A 15,964-nucleotide genomic window follows, 5' to 3' on the forward strand; every position below is an offset into this window, starting at 1 on the left:
AGTAAAAGAAACGCCCTGCACTCCTTGTGAACCATGTGATGCAAACAGTCATCCAGGGACCTCCCTACTACGCAACTTAAACTAGACGCTTTGATAACTAGCCTTGGGTCTAGCGTTTGGCCGACATAGCATTCACAACAGCAGAGGTTACATCACAAAATTGGGCCATTGACAGTGAGGTGACAGAGAGTGAGAGACCCATGCGATCCGCATACTTTGACATTGGCATGACATTTTTTGCCTGTGTGGTTATATCCGTGATATCCTGACTCGACGAAATAATCTAGCTACTTGCTAGCTAGCGACCTACGCTATATACTTAACTGGTCCTATCTCGGGCAAACCAGTAAGTGACGTAAGTTTGTGAAACTGCTCAGGCCGATCTTCATTATAAGGTTTTCTAAATCTTCTACATGTAATGTTATATTTGGATGTTTAAGTTTAGAAGCGATGCATGTTACGGGGTGTTAGTGTTTTTAACTTAGCTAGCTTGTCTATGACTGCTAACGTTAGCTGTTTTGTAAGGTTAGCCAGTGGTTTTCCACTGCTCGTATGAATTTCTCCTAGTTTCATTGGTTTAGGCCTATAGGATTACGAAAGCCAGTAGCAGATCACCCTCTCTCACACTTGTTGAGCTAGAAGTTGCGCTGTATTTATAGCGTGGTGTTGCGTGTGGGATTCTGTGTTCTTTACGAGTCAACCTAAAGCGTCATAATGTGACTCTGAATTTCCCCAGACCTTGACATAAATATGTCCTGCTGCACATGCACGTCTGCGGCGAGGGTTCTTTTTAATACAGCACATAAAGGTAAGTGTACCTATCAGCAACTTATGTAAAAGTCGCCATTTATGTTCATTAATTTCAGTGAGACGTTATGACCAAACGGGGTCGAATTGTTCTTCCCTGTCTCTGTCTGATGAAGTTACATGATGAAGTTACGTCACTTTGCAAAATCTCAAAATGAGTTGGATAAGTAACATCGTTACCCCCGTATAGTCAGTTGAAACTTAGTATGAATGAAATCTAACCAATGAACATTGTTTTAAAAAAATGTGCTTATCTAAATCAGTATGTAATTACGTACATCTTTGTTGCATAGTATGCTCAGGGGGGTTGTGAGATGATTGACTCAAACGCAGGAGGGCCTCCATAAGTATCATAAGAAAAGGCTTTTAAGGGGTGCAAAATCTAGTGACTTGGAATGCATTGTTTTGGTATTTGATTTAACATGGTTTGTCAGAATCAGACAATGGTGCTCAATGTGCCAATGCACTGTAGCCTGAATTAAAAATACTAGTGCAGTGCCCGTAGAAATTATGCATTCTGTAGTGTTAGCAGACGTCGGTGTAGCTTTTGGGTAGTGTAATAGCAAGACATATTTGCAGTCCACATAGGTACAGGTTACACTGAAGTATTATTGTGATAGATGTTTCCTTTTCATTAAGAAATGTTTTAATGTTGGAGATACACCAACAAATAAAGTTTGAGATTATGTATGGATGCAGTTGAATATAGATGTCAAAGTTGCTGTCTAAACTATAAACTAAATGTTAGTTTAGTTTTAACTGTCATTTTAACTGTAGCAATTCGACCAAGGGCGTAACCATGTTATAGACATTGGGGGGGGTCCAAATAAAAAATAAAAATGACGTGCATTGCCTTCAATTCTATATTTATATGAACATTCGCACATTTAGAAAATAGTTTTTCGAGGACTACATTGATCACTTGAATTCACATCTAAAGGAATAGTATAATATCTCTGAGATATTATGTTCTAAATGTGCGAATAGTAGGCCTAGATTAAAACTAATGTTGTAAGGCTGTCTAGTCGTACATTCAAATTTCACACCTGATCACCCACATGTCCAGAGAATGTCCCTGTCTAGTCTGGCCACTGCTTTCAGCATGCCTGTCTTGTTACCACTTGTCATTTTATCAGAAGAACAGCGACTAACCTTCATGGCAGGGGCAAATCTAGGTTCCCATATTTTGGGTTGGCTAAGCTCTTAGATAAAACCTATTTTTCCTGTTACCCAGCAAAACTAGGGGGGTCAGGGGGCATGCTCCCCCATAAGATTTTTTTGAAAATATTCTTTTAAATAGTGTCCTCTAGTGGGTTCTAAAGAGAAATTAACACATAAATGTTAAAGACATCTGCTTAAAAAGGTGCTAATTATACTTTAGCACAGGGATTTGCAGCTCAAGTGAGTAGTTTAACGTTGTAGGCTAGAGTTCACTAGCTAGTTATAGCTGACGGAGCTACTGAATAGGCATGATTCAAGAGAGCAACGACATCTACCATTTGCTCGTGACGATTTAACCATTTAGTTTCTTTTACTATTTTAAACTTCATGTGCTTTACCTTTATATCCAGCATCTTGTTATGTCAGCTTTCACCAGCTTGGGTCAGACAGTCTCCTAAATCTGTTTACTAGACGTTATCACTGACTGCACGCTCGCGAGGCCCAATCGCGACCAAATCCGTGCACTTGCCACAATAATCTCACTCATACAGGGGGGAGTCCTGTGCTTCTCGGGACTTTTATTTCTAACTCTTAAAATTAAACAAAATAAGTTCACTTAATCGGTTGCAAGGTGCCCCTGGTTTATGATCTATCATTTTATATTCAGATTTTATGAGGCAACACGATTTATCTGCTTACACATTAAGCTCGGTATCAACTTCCTTACTGTCTTGAAAATCTCTCCACCAACGTTACTTTCTTTGAGCTCCACTGACTGAAGTGTTAGGTAACCATGACAACGCAGAACGACGCAAGGTGGATTCAAACAAATTCACCGAAGTGTGGAGGGGGGAGTCACACGCTTATGTTTTTCATAACAAACGGAAATACATTGAAAATAAATAGGACATAACGGGAGACCTATCCATTGACAGGGTTCATAAAAGGAGAACACATATTTAACATATTTTCTGTTGTATATTGGGGGGGACAGACTGGTACTTTCTCAGTATTGAGTAAAGAATGCGTGGTTACGCCCTTGAATTCGACTAATGAGTGTGAGTGGGAGCTTGTTCCAGCGTTTATAATCATCTTCAATTTTTTTTAGGAGAAGTGTATAGTTAAGATTGGCTATTAGTGACCTTCAGGTTTTAGGGGGGAGGGGTGAATGGGGGTCATTCCATTTCATAAAATATAGGTCCCTAACTTTCAAAGAATACGTCCCTATGCAACTTTCAAAATTAATCAGTTCGATGCACGTCAATAGGCTAGCTAATTTCACAGCAATTAACGTAAACAGGTTAAATTTACTTACAGATGAGCAGGCCTACTCCAGACGTCGAAGTGTGTGTTCATCGAAGTGTGTGTTCCTCATGAATAGCCTACACTATAGGCAATTTTACGCCCAAATCGCTGGTCTACGTCACAATGGATTGGCTCCCGTTGAAATGCATTGGGTTTAGAAATCGCGTCACTCATAACGGTGACATGGGTTTGCACCGTACGGCAAACGGTAAAATACAAATATCTCGCGAACTATGAATTCAGAAATCTTCAAAATCAAGGATGCACAGGTTCATGACATGCGTAAGCTACATGCGAAATCTCATAACTAACGTAACTACCGTCAGGGAGATACGCCTGTCACAGACAGACAGACAGACACACAGAGATTTCTGGATTTATAGATAGATGTTTTTTAAATCCATTGTACTACATGCTTAAACCAGCTAAGTAACCCACACCCTGGAGAGAAGTGTCATTTACTTGTTTCAAATGATGCTAAAACTTTTGTCAATAAGTTTGTGCATTATTATTTAGAACCCGACGGGAAATGTTTTCCCAACCTGAAAGTGTTTCCATGTTTTTGCTGTGTGGAGTGACTTAAATGTTCTGTCTCCTTTAGCTGGACTGTCCAGTTCACGGGTTCAGCTGTTTGCATTATGCAGAGCAGCATCTCGTGAGACCCACCTACCTTCCTCAGTGCGTGTCAGGTCATTCTCTGAAGCTGTGGTGTGTTTCGCATCAAAAGAAGGGACCCCTAAGGATGGCTCAAGTGATGGTGCAAAGGTATGCATTTCTCTCAGGTCATCTCTGTTGGAAGTATGTTGTGTCTTATGTGTGTGCACAAAATTAGTGAAGGCTTTGCTTGAGTAGATAAAGGTATCGCTTAGGTTCTGTAACTCTGATTGCCTTTTGTCCCCCAGAAAAGTATGTCTGAAGGGGGTGGGAAAAGGACCGGCTCAGGTGGCTCTGGTAAAGGAGGCAGTCAGCTCCGATGCCCAAAGTGTGGAGATCCCTGCACTCATGTGGAGACCTTTGTCTGTAAGTGACACTCCATTAGAACATTCATTGAGGTATCCCTTTGGTAGCAAAAGGGCAGGGTTTGTGTGAAATGCCTGTGTACAATGTTTGATTTGGACTTACAATGTCTGTGTTAGATTTTGAGCTAAACATTTAAACATTGCATTGTTCTGCAACAGTGTATTTTTCTTGCCTAAAGGGAATTCCCCCCCCCCCCTTCTTTTTCAGCTTCAACACGCTTTGTGAAATGTGAAAAATGTCACCACTTTTTTGTGGTACTGTCAGAGACGGACTCTAAAAAAGGCCTGAATAAGGAGGCTGAATCTGCTGCTGAAGCTGTTAAGATGGCCTTTGCACAGAAGCCACCTCCTCCCCCTAAGAAGGTAAGCTTTCATTCCACACCACACAGATCTTATGACATGTACAGTATATAGCTGGTTGAAGAGTAGCTTTGGTGGGTTAAGCCGCTGTCATCAGTAAATCTCATTTGTATTTTAAAATTAAATGTACCATATATATATATATATATATATATATATATTAAATGGATCAATGCCTTTCCGCAAAATGTAAGTAGATATTTAGATAGATTTAGGTTTCATCAGTTAAGCCATCCATTGTGTTTTTCAAACAGATCTATACCTACCTCGATAAGTATGTTGTTGGCCAATCATATGCCAAGAAAGTCTTGGCAGTAGCTGTGTATAACCATTACAAGAGGATCTACAACAACATCCCCGCAGGAGGCCGACAGCAGGTTGAGGTGGAGAAGCAGACCTCCCTCACGCCACGGGGTGGGTAGACCGTTCACACGGCGAAACAGGTTTGCAGCTCAGCTGTTAGCTCGTTGTGTTAAGGCACAGCTGATGGAGCCTAGTTTCTGTAAGAGCAGCCCAACTCCATACTGAAGTGTGCTTGTCTGGCTGGTTGGGTATTCGTCCGATGGGTAATGGTAGAGGGAAGGCAGCGTTGTAGGACATTTACCTTCATGGGAAGACACTCGTATCCCGTCCTGCTGGATTCAGCAGTTCTGAAGGTGTTTTTGTCCAGAGTTGTGGTGGCAGTAGTCATAATGCGATCACTGTCCTCCTCTCTCTGTAGAGCTAGAGATCAGAAGACGGGAGGATGAATACAGATTCACAAGTAAGTGTTAACTCCACCTTACACATCGTCCCTGTCCAGTAGCCCGTGCCAGCACATTTCAGTCACTGCAGTTCATCATTCACCCCTTTGTCTGTCTTTTTTTCAACAATTCTGTTTCATTATTATCGTCATTTTGTTGTTGTACAAATGCCAAATATTACAGACGTGTCTGTAATTAATAGTGTTTGTGCACCCGTGAGAATAAGCATGTGTGAAGGCATCTGAGTGGACCTGCTGGGGGAGTTCTGTATGAGGGGTCTGAAAAGTTATTCTGTAAATCAGAACTTAAAATGCCATGCACCTCATTAAGGATTGGTCAATGAATCATCATGTGTGAGGGGTGTGGGCTTGTCTCTGTTCTGTCAACACATTTAACAAGACAACTCCAGTTTTAGATGAATCATATGTTGAACATCATCAATGAGAAAATGTGGTTTTAAAGTAAGGCAACGACAGACCCCACAGGCTGGAAGGGCTGAAGCCTGCCCTAGCTGTAGGGCTGATGTCACATAAACGCCCCACTTGGGTAGATCTAGGGCAGATGAGCTCTGTAAGAATGTTAAAGGCTAAGGCTGTTTGCTCATCTATGTTCTATCTATTATCTCTGTATGGAAATGCTATGTATCTCTGTGACCTAGTTTACCAGTCGGAGAACCCACTGTCCCTCACCCTGCCTTCATTCAGTAACTGCCTCTTGGACCCTCTCCAGGTGGCTGTATTTCAAACGTGGACTTTGACCCACTGGAGTCACATTATAGCTCATAGGCAGCTGGGCCTAGAACCAGGCTGGTCTTATGACATAATAACAGAATCATAAGTTAGAGTGGTGTTCACTAGCTCCAATCAGTTATGTTTGCTGCATTAAAAATATGCTCTTATTTGTACCAGTACTGTTGAACAGCGACAATGGTACAAAACATCCTGAATACTACTGAAACTGAAACTATTTAATTCCAGTCTAAATGTGTAACTTAGCATAAACATGTGTTTGCTGTTTTGTTGTAATGTGTGTGCTGTTCAGGTATAACGATGCAGTTGGATTAGTGGGAAGCTAGCCAGCCATAGTGTATTTGATCAGCTGTGGTGTAGCTGAGGTTGGCCTGACCTACTTTGGGGATGTCCTTAGGCACAGCACTGGAGCTAGCCACACCAGTGGCATGTTTACCCTATAATATACCCACACAGCCTAGGTACCACTATATAGGTATTTTTGGAAGGGTATGCTAAGCTTGCTGTTTTACCAGTAGTAGCACTTTCATTTCCGAATATTTGAGACTGTTACATGTTCACATAGCCAACTTGAAGACTTGATATTGTTTGGTACTCCCTGAAGTATTAACAAGTATATAGTATAGCCTATTCAGAAGGCCACACATTTTTCTTTACTTGCAAAAATGTACAAGGCATAAAATGGGACCCACATACAGAACACTTTATGCTTTTAACATAGCTTTTTCCCCTGTTAAACTGTGCTTCATGCAATGTCTGAGGTCACTGTGGAAAAGTTGTCTCTAAACCTGAATAGGATTTAAATGTCTTGAGGTCCATCTATACTGTCTGAATTGTGACATAAATTGAAAATGACAAAATTGTTAGTTTCCTGTGACTGACAATGTAAGCAGCAGTCATTGGATCCAGAGCACAGCACTTGCAGCACTAAGCCTGCTGAGCTGGTGGAATGCAAACTAAGTTTGATCAGCTAAATCTAACATGTTGTGTAGTAATGCCATAGTAGACAACTTGGTCAAAAGCTCCCACATCTGGTTGCTTTTGACCTTTCCTCACTGATCAAACATTTCCGAGCATCACATTAAATATTTATTTATTGTTTTTTTTTCTCTCAGAGCTTCTTCAAATTGCTGGGATCAGTCCCCATGGCAACGCTCTGGGTGCGTCGGTGCAGCAGCAGGCCACCCAGCAGACCCTTCAGGAGAAGAGGGGCGGAGAGGTCCTAGACTCCAGCCAGAGTGACATCAAGCTGGAGAAAAGCAACATCGTGCTGCTCGGCCCCACAGGATCAGGTCAGTGTGGGACTGGAGTTGATCATTCATTCTGATATAGACTGGCACACTGAAAATGCCTTCAAAAATATATATATATTTCATGTAGATTGAGGTTGACCTAATTTAGCTTTCTACGGATGAAATAGGTCACTGATAAAGAAGTGCCATAACAACATGTAGGACATCCCACTAGTGTGACACAGTAATCAACTTAACCCTGACGTTTACCATATCTTATCGGCAGGAAAAACTCTATTGGCGCAGACCTTGGCTAAATGTCTGGATGTGCCCTTTGCCATCTGTGACTGCACCACGCTGACTCAGGCCGGCTATGTGGGTGAAGACATCGAGTCAGTCATCGCCAAACTGCTGCAGGATGCCAACTACTCCGTAGAGAAAGCCCAGCAAGGTAAAGAGGAGCGTGCTGTAGCACTCGCTCAAGCCCTGTGGAGCTCAGTAGACTGCTGCACTCCCATTGGTTGGTCGAAGAAAGCAGCGCCCTAAACTCTGGGTTGGGTTGAGTTGAGTTGAGGAGAAACATTGTTTTTTCTGTACCTTACCTTTTGCACAATCTTAGAATCCTTTGGCCATTTTCCAAGGGGCTTGCCCAAGTAACAGGCTTTCTGGATCTGCCGTTCTGTCGGTATTAGGTTGGTTAGGCAACCATGGCTGAGGATAACATTGACAAAGTTTGGTTTATCTTCTGAGTTTACTTCTAGATAAGAGCGTGCATGATGTTGAGTAACGATTCTTTTTCAACTTGATCCTTTTTTTTCCTTTTTTCTTTTTTTCCATAGAAACATGTTATTAAAGGTGCATTAAGGATTAATAGCTATTCGCTAAATGTATGCTAGCAGCTAAAACTAACGAAATCTCTTGAAATGTGCTGACTTTGACATTATGACAAACTAATTACTCAACGACTGTCCTTACACAGTCAAACATCAATCATGTGCAACACAAGACTAAGCAAGACGGCAAATAAGCTACTAACTAGATCGGCAGAATGTAATCAAAGTCAGGTCGGCGGGCATCGGCAGGCAAAACTACAGAAGGCAGTTATATGCCTATCGACCCTGCTATGCCATTGGCACGGACGCAATTCTCCATATTAAAAGTCATTGTAGCGCCCCACATTTTTTTAAGCTGTTATTTTAAGGTTAAACTGCTTATCCTAACCCTAATCCTGAAGCATAATTGTTGCATATTGTGCCTTTAAGAGTCTTTTTATCACACTCTTTTTTCTGACACTGACCTGACATCAAAATGTCATATCTTTAGTGTGAATTCGTGCCTTAGATCAGGGATGGGCAACTTTAACGCTGGAGAGGGCCACAACTTTGCTTTATCGCTACCAGAGGGCCAATTCCCACTTTAGGGCAGGCTTTCCCCTAGAAAACACCTATTAATTTTTCCTGTGACCAAGCAAATCTAGGGGGGTCCGGGGGCATGCTCCCCCATAAGATTTTTTTTTGAAAATAACCTTTTAAATAGTGTCGTCTAGTGAGTTTTAGGAAGAGAAATTAACAAATGTAGATTTAAAATATGACACAACAATAAACATATTGAAGACATCTGCTGAGATGGGTGATAATTATACTGTAGTATGGTAGGGATTTGCAGCTCAAGTGAGTAGGTTAACGTTGTAGGCTAGAGTTCAACTGAGTAAGGTAGCATAACCACAGGATCAATGAACGGTATGATACAAGAGAGCCATGACATCTAGAATTAACTCGAGATGATTTAACCATTTAGTTTCTTTTACTATTTTAAACTTCATGTTCATCACCTTTATATCCAGCAGCTGATTATGGCAGCTTACACCAGCTTGGGTCGGACTGTTGGTCCAAGTCTGTTTACTAAACGTTATCACCGTCTGTTCACTCACTCAATCACGACCAAACAGAGGCGTGTGCTTCCCATTGCAGTCTCAAACAGGCTGGATTCCTGTGCTACTCGATTTGCAGTTAAGTGTGAATTTGACGATCTCAAAATAAAACGTTTTTTAATTGTTTTATCGGTGGGGCCAAGGAAACTTTTGAGAGGGCACTTCTCAAGATCTGTACATAACTGTGTCTCGATTAAGTTGTTAAAGATATGCTCTGTTCAATTTCTGTGCCTGACAGCTGCAGGTCTGACACAGACCGCTATGATCCGTCATTTTCAGGGTTGAGGATAGCAACGTCATCACGTACACAAGACTTCACAAACTCTCCCTCACTATATGACTTTTATATCACTCACTATATGACTATGTTCCCTGCCAACTGATACGATGCCAACGTTACCGTTTCAGAGTACTTTCTGAGTAATTTCAGAAAAAGCTGAGTCTGTTTCTCTGACTGACGATTCAAAGTATTTATGTTGTGCTTGCATAGCTCTCTGTGCCTTTAGGAAATTTAGGAGCTATGTTAGCATATTGCTAGATTACTGAGACGTGCATTTTGAATGATGTCAAAGTAAAAGTCCGTCAACAGAAGGAAGCATTTTTTTTTTTTTTTTTTTTTTAAATGTATCGGCGGGCCGCAATAAATGAAGAGGGCTGCCAGTTGCCCATCCTTGCCTTAGATCATCCAGTCTTTCATACACCAGTATCCCCACAGTAATGGCAGTCTCATGTTTTCTGTTTGCGTGGCAGGCATCGTGTTCCTGGATGAGGTGGACAAGATTGGCAGTGTCCCTGGCATCCATCAGCTGAGAGACGTCGGGGGCGAGGGAGTGCAGCAGGTTGGAACGCCACTAACTGTACTCTGTCCCATGACTCACTGCCATTCACAATGATATGATATGTGCTCAACGCAACCTCTGGGAACATCTGGATACCTGAGATTTCTTCTGGCTTCACCTCATCTGCTTTAGAATCCCTTTGAATGGACGTGTCGGTCCTGGAAATCATGTGAAGTACAGCTTTTTCTTTCTCTCTCCCCCTCTCTATCTATCTCTCTCCCTCTCTCTCTATCTCTCTCTCTCTCTCTCTCTCTGTGTAGGGTTTATTAAAGCTCCTTGAGGGTACCATAGTAAACGTCCCTGAGAAGAACTCCAGGAAGTTGAGGGGAGAAACCGTGCAGGTCGACACCACCAACATTCTGTTTGTGGCGTCCGGGGCCTTCAATGGCCTGGACAGGATCATCAGCAGAAGGAAGAACGAGAAGGTGAGTTCAACAACACTGCACACACTCCCACTCTTCAGTCTCTTAAATGTTCACAAGCTAAAGACACTAAGTACATGAATACAGGACGGCAATAGTCTTGGTGAACATCCTCCCTTGCACCAAAGTAATCCTCCTATGTTCCCTCCCAGTACCTGGGATTTGGAACACCGTCTAACCTGGGGAAGGGCCGGCGGGCCGCAGCGCAAGCGGACTTAGCCAACACCACGGGCGGGGACAACGATGCCGTGGCTGAGATGGAGGAGAAGGACCGTCTGCTGAGGCACGTGGAGGCCCGTGATCTCATTGACTTTGGGATGATCCCAGAGTTTGTGGGCCGTCTGCCTGTAGTGGTCCCCCTGCACAGCCTGGATGAGGACACGCTGGTTTGCATCCTCACGGAGCCCCGCAACGCGGTGGTGCCCCAGTACCAGGCCCTGTTCAGCATGGATAAGGTAGCCACTAATTGCAGTGATCGTCATCACCTTTTTGACCTGACACCTGGGTTTAGCTTTGTTTTGTTTTTTGAAGAAACCTGTAGCTTGAGCTGCTTACTAGAGAAGTACTCAAGACATCAGAGCTCAGTACTTTTTACATGTCACACATGTGAACATGATGATAAACGTGTTTCACAACGTGTATTTCATTTCACCTTTCCCCCAGTGTGAACTGAATGTAACTCTAGATGCACTAAGAGCCATCGCACGCCTGGCTCTGGAGAGGAAGACAGGAGCCCGCGGGCTCAGATCCATCATGGTAAGTACATGCTTGCCTCCTAGAATTAGGTTTAATCTTTAATATCCTGCTGTATAATTTAGATATTTAAATGTGTCTGTGTACCTGACATCTCTACACCCTTAAATGTCTCTGACAGGAGAAGCTTCTGCTGGAGCCGATGTTTGAGGTGCCCCATTCAGACATCGTTGCCGTGGAGCTAAACAAAGAAGTTGTTCAAGGCAAGATGGAGCCTCTGTATATCAGGCAAGTGGAGCTCTGAAATAACCTTGTGTTTGTCCTAATTCTAACCAACTCACTTGGACAGAGGTGAATGTGAAGACTGAAGCTTGACGTCTAAAATCCGGTGCTTTGGTTTCCTCTTCAGAGCGGCGGCCAAGGAGACGACAGAGGAGGAGTACGACTCGGGCGTCGAGGAGGACAACTGGCCCAGGCAGGCAGACGCTGCCAAAAACTAATTGTCCCCCCGTCGGTGAATTCAAGAATTTACAAATTAAACAATGTTGTAGTACACTGTCATGGAGATGCGATCTGGGTCCATCCCTGATGTGGTCCTTGCAGGTAGACTGGGGAGGATGTTAGGTAATGCAAGAGACCTTGTCTTTGAGTAATCACGAACAACCCTCAATTTCTCATCTCCTTTGCTCACACCTATCGGATTATTGGACTCGTTAGGAAAAGGATGCACATTGACTATATTCTGTTCAATCTTTGGGGATTGTAAACATTTTTATCTGTGTAAAGATAATTTTCTTTGTTCGTGGGTATTTTGTTCCTTTCCTCTTGTGTGTTGCGACAACAGTAAAGGAAAGAATTGCCCTGAATGGGATCATTTGATACACTTGAAGGCATAGGGTAGGAAAGGAATGATCGCATTTTAGTATTTCATGTTAGATAATACATTCTACTACCATGTCCCTATTGACTGGGGCATAATATTCCAGAAACACATATAAACTGTGATGTTAATCTTCCCAAAATGTTGTTTTAAATGGTACTTGGAATCTAAGGCTGTTCTGCTCAGTAGAGCTGCTGAAGAGCAGGCTATCTTTATACATAAAGAACACATCACACGAAAACCAGCAAGGGGAAAACAAATGACAGTGACCTTTTTTGGAAATGGCTTAGAAAGTATTGTTTCCGTTTGAACTTTATCATCCTAAGTCTCTCTTCCACTCGCACCATCCTGCTGAAGGCTGAGTAGGGGAAGGAGCAGCAGCAGTTGGAGGTGGGAGCTACGCAAGGCTGTGTTCATGATTCCCCTCACCATTTATTCACACTGTCTCAGAATAGCTTTTAACAGTCTTTGTCATCCAAAAAAAACACCATGAGATTCAGTACATGAGATTCATTTTATCTTCTCTCAGTTCTTTTTTTGATTCTTTGAGTTGTTCAGGATCCTGCTGCTCTCTTTTTCTCTCCGTCAGAGGTCAACACAACAGCCTATATGCCCTTAAGTTTGAAGACGCAAAGAATTTATAGATATGATTGTTTAAATACGTAAATAAAATGTATATCTGTAAAGGTTGTCTTTATTTACTGAACGTCTAACAAATGGACCACAGCTGTATTATACAGTCGAGATTAAGTTGGTGAACCTCAACATGAACCTGGACATTTTTATGAAGTTATCCTAAAATTTGAGGTGATTGTCTAAATCACAGTAACAATAGATACTCATGATGTGGGTAAACAGACAGAAATAATAGATACTCATGGTGTGGGTTAACCAAGAGCACAGACAGTATAAATAGATACTCATGATGTTGGTAAACAGACAGCACAGACAGTAATAATAGATACTCATGATAAGAGAAGATAAAACTTTATTGCCACACAACAATGTTGGTGGTATTCTTTGTCATAGGTAGCTCAGGCCAGTAGGAGGGAAGGAAAGGGGGTAGGGAAAACAAAAATACTCCAGGTCAGCTTTGGGGGTTCAGGAGTCTGACATCAGAGGGGAAGAAGCTGTTGTTGAAGCGTGTCGTTCCAGCTCGCATGGATCTGAAACGTCTTACAGAAAGTAGAAGTTCAAAAAAGTCATGGCTTGGATTGGAGGAGTCTCTGATAATGTTCTTTGCGCGATTTAAGCTACGCTCAGCATACAATGAGAGGACTGATGGAAGGTCACAACCAATCATGCTGGAGGCTTTGGTCACCACTCTCTCCAGTTTCATTTTTGTGCGATTGTCAGAATTTCCATACCAGACAGTTATTGATGCAGTGATGACACTTTCTATGATGGCTTTATAGAAGAGCACCAAAAGGTGTTTGTTGACATTAAACTTTTTCAGTTGCCTGAGGAAATACAAGTCTTTGTTGGGCTTTTTTGATAAGGTGGGTGGTGTTGATATCCCATTTCAAATTTTGGCTGATGTAAGAGCCCATACATTTCAAGGACTCAGTAAGGGTTATGGGCTGGTCAAATACATTTACTAAGGTTTTGGTGTTAGGCCTCCTTCTCAAGTCCACAAATATTTATTTTGTTTTTGAGGCTTTAAGATAAAGCTTGTTCTTCCTGCACCAGTCTACAGCCCAATTCACCTCCTTGAAGTACTGAGACTCATCCTCATCTTTGATTAGGCCGATGATGGTGGTGTCATCTGCATATTTGAGCATCTTGACGGAATGGGGGTGAGATCTCAGGTCATATGTGTAGATATAGAACAGAAGAGGAGATAGCACACAGCCTTGCGGCGCACCAGTGTTAAGGGTCAGAGGGCATGATGTTGCGTTATTGACTTTGACTGTTTGAGTTCTGTTCCTCAGGAAGTCCAGTATCCAGTGACACAGAGCTATGTCGATGTTCATGGCTTGCAGCCTGGAGAAGAGAATGAGTGGCTCTATTGTGTTGAAGGCTGAGCTAAAGTCAATAAACAGCATGCGTGCATAGGTGTTACTTGACTCCAGATGTTGCAGAGTAGAGTGAAAAGCTAGGATGATGGTATCTTCTAGATCTTCAGATCTGTTAGCCTGGTAAGCAAACTGATGGGGATCCATCAGCGGTGACACACTGGATTGTAGGTGGGAGAGTACCAAGCGTTCAAACACCTTCATGGCCACTGAAGTGAGGGCCACTGGCCTGAAGTCGTTGAGCTCTGTTGGTTTAGCTGACTTTGGGACTGGGATGATGACAAATGATTCAAAGAGGAGTTGAAAATGTCTGTGAAGACATAAGCCAGTTGATCTGCACAGTGTCTGAAAACAGCTGGGGAAAGCTGATCTGGTCCTGCTGCTTTCCTAGCCTTCTGATTTTTAAAAAGCTTGCACACCTCTGCCTCCTGGATGACAAAAGGAGGAGAGGAGGGAGAGGGAAAGACTGCCAGGGACTGATTGTACTCAAACCGGGCATAAAACTCATTGAGTTTGTCAGGAAGATCAGGGTCCTCGTCTGGTGGACTGGGTAAACAGACAGTAATAATAGATACTCATGATGTGGTTAAACAGAGAGCACAGACAGTAATAATAGATCGTCCCTTAAGGGTAAAACACAACATTCTTCCAGAACTCTGCATCCATGAGTGAAGCAGCTCAAAACCAGACAGGTAACCCCAAAGCCCCGCCCTCCTCTAATAGTGAGTCAATAAAGAATCTTAACATTAGGCGAAAATACAATAATTATAGACTCTGATGAAAAAAATAAAACTATAATACAAAAACACATATACTGTACAACTATTATACTATATACCAGTTATAAACAAAACAGCTCTTAATCAGACCACTAATGATTATTTCAATGAACTGTGTTTATCATTTATATAGACTTTATTATAAAAATAGGAAAAGTACAAATTTGAATATAAACAAAAAAGTGTCATTAGAAAAATACTGAAGACCTAATGCATGCATGCAAATGGATGTTTCATATGGGATCTGTATTTGTAAACAAGTTGTGCAAAGCATGCATGACTCAGAATGTGTAAGCCCAGGATCATAAGAGCTTTATGCTCAACCTGAGCTTCATTGACACATTGCACCTTGAGTACGGGACGTTCAGATGACTGCCACAGACCACTGCTTTACACTCAGACGTGTCTGCTACTCCGTCCGGTTTCTTCACTCTATTGGATCTTCTCACATCTGTGTTTGTAAGTATTGTACAGAGAAGTGTATAGTACAGAGAAGCTAGAGTAATCTGTTTGTCATATATGTCTAGATATATCTACATTTATTGAAGTGGCAAGGCTGGGGTTGTCACGTGAGTGCATAAATGCAACATTACATGTTCTCCTAAATAGCCCTGTTTGATTGCGTTTGTAGATGTTTTAAATCTTTCCACAATACACTTGCACAAAGACATGAAGATGAATACATGTGTTTTGGACACTTGAAAGATTAGCACAGCCTGATTAAAGAGGGATAATGCCACTACGCATGCTATTATACAGGACCTCAGGATGAACTTTAACACATCAGTAACAATAACAGCGTTGTCTCACGTCATGGACAGCTGGTGCTTTTCCAAGGTGTACTCCAGCAAATTAATTGATTAGTGAAACGTTTGTTCAAACAGCATGAGTAGCTTTGAAGACCTCCCCTTTAGGGTCCCCATGGGCACCCTAGACGAGCCGCTAGTAGAGATTGGAGAGGTCACGGCTCCAGACTTAAACATTCCAGACTGCCTTCAAATTCTTCATGAAACAAAGGTGGGACCCAAAG

At 42.2% G+C, this 15,964-nt stretch overlaps 1 protein-coding gene across 5 annotated transcripts; it reads left to right on the forward strand.

Moving 5' to 3' along the window:
- The first annotated feature begins 52 nt into the window (after positions 1-52).
- Positions 53-12,826, forward strand: clpxb (caseinolytic mitochondrial matrix peptidase chaperone subunit Xb). Of its 5 annotated transcripts, none has more exons than XM_080842941.1 (15): positions 54-355; positions 737-808; positions 3,875-4,038; positions 4,176-4,293; positions 4,501-4,655; positions 4,907-5,066; positions 5,374-5,415; positions 7,260-7,436; positions 7,663-7,827; positions 10,057-10,145; positions 10,406-10,570; positions 10,720-11,022; positions 11,231-11,323; positions 11,442-11,548; positions 11,670-12,826. In XM_080842941.1, the coding sequence occupies exons 2-15, from the start codon at positions 751-753 to the stop codon at positions 11,758-11,760; spliced, it is 1,887 nt and encodes a 628-aa protein (XP_080699067.1). In that variant the 5' UTR covers positions 54-355; positions 737-750; the 3' UTR covers positions 11,761-12,826. The 5 variants fall into 5 exon arrangements, with proteins under 5 accessions (XP_080699071.1, XP_080699067.1, XP_080699068.1 ...); XM_080842942.1 differs by having other exon boundaries at positions 54-346; XM_080842944.1 differs by having other exon boundaries at positions 126-179.
- Positions 12,827-15,964: the final 3,138 nt, after the last annotated feature.

The sequence above is a fragment of the Sprattus sprattus genome, assembly GCF_963457725.1.
Source record: "Sprattus sprattus genome assembly, chromosome: 7".
NCBI classification, from domain to species: Eukaryota; Metazoa; Chordata; class Actinopteri; order Clupeiformes; family Clupeidae; genus Sprattus; species Sprattus sprattus.

What these genes read in the sequence shown, in the direction of transcription:
- clpxb (XM_080842941.1), top strand. Translation starts at nt 751, where the DNA reads ATGTCCTGCTGCACATGCACGTCTGCGGCGAGGGTTCTTTTTAATACA. An exon ending in TCATGTGGAGACCTTTGTCT is followed by an intron (nt 4,294 to 4,500) that starts GTAAGTGACACT and finishes CTTCTTTTTCAG; the next exon opens with CTTCAACACGCTTTGTGAAA. An exon ending in GCTCGGCCCCACAGGATCAG is followed by an intron (nt 7,437 to 7,662) that starts GTCAGTGTGGGA and finishes TCTTATCGGCAG; the next exon opens with GAAAAACTCTATTGGCGCAG.